The 3,770-nt window shown below is 26.8% G+C and overlaps 2 protein-coding genes across 2 annotated transcripts; one reads left to right on the forward strand and one right to left on the reverse strand.

Annotated features, from left to right (window-relative positions):
• Nucleotides 1-237: 237 nt before the first annotated feature.
• ENU1_061540 (hypothetical protein) lies at nucleotides 238-2,955 on the forward strand (the record flags this gene model as incomplete). Its single annotated transcript, XM_008858159.1, has 1 exon — nucleotides 238-2,955. One exon carries the CDS (start codon nucleotides 238-240, stop codon nucleotides 2,953-2,955), a length of 2,718 nt encoding a protein of 905 aa, XP_008856381.1.
• Nucleotides 2,956-3,423: 468 nt separating this feature from the next.
• On the reverse strand, nucleotides 3,424-3,744 carry ENU1_061550 (heat shock protein 70, putative; the record flags this gene model as incomplete). Its single annotated transcript, XM_008858160.1, has 1 exon — nucleotides 3,424-3,744. A coding segment is annotated over one exon (321 nt), but the record flags the coding sequence as incomplete, so codon positions are not given.
• Nucleotides 3,745-3,770: the final 26 nt, after the last annotated feature.

Raw genomic sequence — 3,770 nt, forward strand, 5'->3', positions numbered from 1 at the left:
TCATCTTAACTATAAAAATATATTTTTTTTTAGTTTTAAGTTCTTTTTTATTTTTTTTTTAGAATTTGTATTTTTTGATTGTTCTTGTTTTTTTTTATTGATTTTTCTGAAATTTTTTGTGATTCTTGCTAAAAATTTAAATTCTTTTGATTTTTTCTTTTTTTAAGGGTTCCCAGAAAAAGAATAAAGAAGAGGAAAAAAAGATAGACTTTTCTTATCTAGAACTTTTTAAGATTAATGAGTAGTGAAATAACAAAGGAAAGATTTCTTCATAAAATCAATAAAGAGACTGATGTTGCAAAAATTGTTGTTGAAATAGGAGGACTTTTATTAGGACTTGAGAAACAACAGAATGGAAATGGAGTCCAAATAATATCAGATATTATTAGTTTTTATCAAACAAATGGAACAACAATGTTAACTGAACTTATTAACAATTCACTTAAAAAGTTAGAAAATGAAAGTTATGAAGATAGTTTAGAAGAATTAAAATCTAAGTTATATTCAAAGTTTTCAGGAGAGTTTCCATTTAATAAGTCTATTGAACATAATATCAAATTAAGAAAGGCATTTGATAAACTTTATAAAAACCTTATTTCACAAGAAATACAAAATACGAGTGTTGGACTAAATCAAAAAGAATACCAGACATTAAAAGAAAAATATAATAATGCTATTAAACAAATAAATCAATATAAATTTGATATCATTGAAATTAAAAATATTATTGATGGTAAAGATAAGTCTACTACTTCTTTCAATCAAATTAATAATAGTCCTGAAATGTTTTATGATTTAAAAGAGGATATTCAAAAAATTAAAGAGTTTTGTAGTCAAGCTACTACATTAGAAAAACAAGAGTCATTTGAAACACCATCAATTTCTACTCCACCACTAAACATTCCTCAAGACAGAAGAAGTTATATTCCTGATGATGAAGATGACGATGAATTAAAAGAACTTGAAGGGTATGATCCAAACATCACAGTTGATGAGGCTAAGAGAAGAAATGTAATTAAAGATATTAAAGAAATTAAAGCAACTTTAGAAGCTAGTTTAGCCTCAAACCAAATGATTCAAAATAAAATTGCACAAGAACAAAAAGAGATTAGAAAACTTAAGGGGGTAGGGGAAGATAAAAAAACTTCTGAAGATGAAGAATTAGAAAAAGATATTTCTCAAATGGAGAAAGAATTAGAAGATAATAAACAATATACTCAGAAAGAAATTGACAACCAAACACTTATCAAAACTCCTATGGATAGTGTAGAAAAATGGGACATTAGCAAACTTCATGAATATCAAAATTCACTTGTTCAAGAATATTCTAGATCTCTTATCCGACATAATTTCTTATATGGTAAAGAAAGGTTAATGACATCTATAATTGAAGGTAAAAGTAACAGTGATGAATGGAAGAAAAGTATTGGGTTGGTTATTAAGAACGCTGATTATCATTATCTAGTAAATGAAATGAATGAAATTAAAAAAAGTATAGAAGGTGGTATCACTGAAAAAAGAGAAAGTATTAAAATGCAAGAACGTGCAAATGAAAGAAAAAAAGCGATTTCAAGTGGAAGAAGAAGTGTTAGTACTATTCAAGAAGACGCATGTGATGATATTAAGAAGCAAGTTGAAGAGAAAAGAAATAAAATTGAAGATATGTTAAATAAATATGATGAGAAATTAAGTTCAATAAAGAAAAGAGAAAAAGAATTAGTGGATAATGCTGTTGATGAGAGTGAAGTTAATAATGTTAGTCAACTCCAAAATAAAAAGAAAGAAAGACTCACATTATGTAGACAAGAACAAAAGAAGAGTATTCAAGATATGAAACTTGGAGAATTAAGATGTGAATATGAAAGACTTGAGACAATGGAAAATGAGATTCGTAGAAAAGAAAAAGTTATGGAAGAATATGAAAAAGAATTAGCTAATGCTGAGCAACAGAGAAACAACCATCAGAAAGAACTTTTTAGGAATAGTATTGAAAACAGAATTGATGAAGAGGAAAATAAAATTCAAAATGAAAGAAAAAAATTAGAAGAGAGAATCCAAAAAGGTGAAGAAGATACAGAACAATATGAAAGAGATATTACATTGTTAACTATTCAATGTGACAATGAAAAAAAAAGAAAAAATGAACTTTTGGAAGAGACTATTGACTTATGGAAAAAACTAAGAGAACGAGCAGGAATCATTAGAGATGAACAAGACAAACAAACACAAAAAGATTATGAAGAAAGTGTGAAAAGAGTCGAAGAATTGAAAAAGAGTATTGGAAGGGAATTAACTTTAAAGGAACAATGGTATAAAGTTAAATATGATTATATAAATATTCCTGTGAGTATATCAAGAATTATGGGATATAAAGAACGATGGGAAAATGAATATAATAATAAATTAGATGGTACAGGTTTATTTGTAAATGTAGAGAATGTAGAAAAATATAATGAATCTGTTAATGAAGAGAAATTTTATGAATCTATTAAGGATGGAACTATTGACACATTAATGAAAAAGATAGTTGAAGTTCCTGATACAGAGATAAGTGAAGAAGAATATATTACATCAGAAGATGAAGATTTAGAAATTGAAGAAGGAAAATTAGAAAATGAAAACGTTGATTTAACAACAAAACAAATGAAACACTTTGAACCATTTGATGAAGACGATGTTCAACCTTATGAAAAGAAACCATTTTCACCGATTAGTATTACTCCTACTCTTTCACAACAAGCAAGTACTATTGGAGAAGACGTAGAAAGTACAAACCAATGGTTCCAAGCTGATCCAAATGATGCATTTGCAAAGAATAAAGAAGAATTTGTTCAGCAAATGGTTTCTGTTAGAGACCAATTGGATGGACTAATTATTGAGTGTATTGGATTGATGGGAATGTATGCTGTTGATGATATGACTGAAGATCCAGAGCAAGCTAATAACAGCCATTAAAAAATATTTTAATTAAATTACTTTTTTTTAATAGGAAGTAAGGAATTTATAATTTTCAAGTATGTTAATTCTTAAAGGGCTATTTAAATACTAGATTTGGTTATAAATTTATAATCTAGTTTTTATTTTTAGAACATTCTAATTTATTGGATATATTTTCTTTATACGTATTACCTAGCTTTGTAAGCAAGTAAAATTGGTTTAATATTTCTCATTGTCACTACTAACTAATTTAATAATACTATTTTATTTAATGCCATTCTTTAGTATTTAACAAAAAGTTTGTTACCTTAATTTAATACAAGAAAATAAAATTGTTTAATAGATCAAAACTTACCTAACAAGTTATGGCAAATAGTTGATTACTTTTTAATTCATTTGTTGTTCTAATTATTTGGTTTACTGAGTGAAGTCTAAGAACTGTTATTAATACAAAAAACTAAATACCATATTTAATTCAATTATCATTTATTCAGAATTTCTTATGTAAGGTTCAAGATGTTGCTGAAGCTTCTTGATCATATCTTCATCAAATCCTAAATTCACAAATGCTTTCATTTTTTCAAGATGCTCACCTGTCTCTTTTTTAACTATCTCAACTTCAACAAGACCACTTCTGTTTACTGTTGTTTGGTAAATCATTTTAAATTCTCCTGCTTTTAATCCAGGTGGAAGTCCTTCTATTGTTACTTCTGTGACAAGTTCCATTCCTTCTTCATTTGTTTTCTTTCCTTCTCCTTTATAAATTGGTATATTAACGCTTCTTTGATTATCAAATGCATTAAAATACTCACCCTCAAAAGTAATTGGTAATT

The sequence above is a fragment of the Entamoeba nuttalli genome (genome assembly GCF_000257125.1).
Source record: "Entamoeba nuttalli P19 unplaced genomic scaffold asmbl_3283, whole genome shotgun sequence".
NCBI lineage: Eukaryota > Evosea > Mastigamoebida > Endamoebidae > Entamoeba > Entamoeba nuttalli.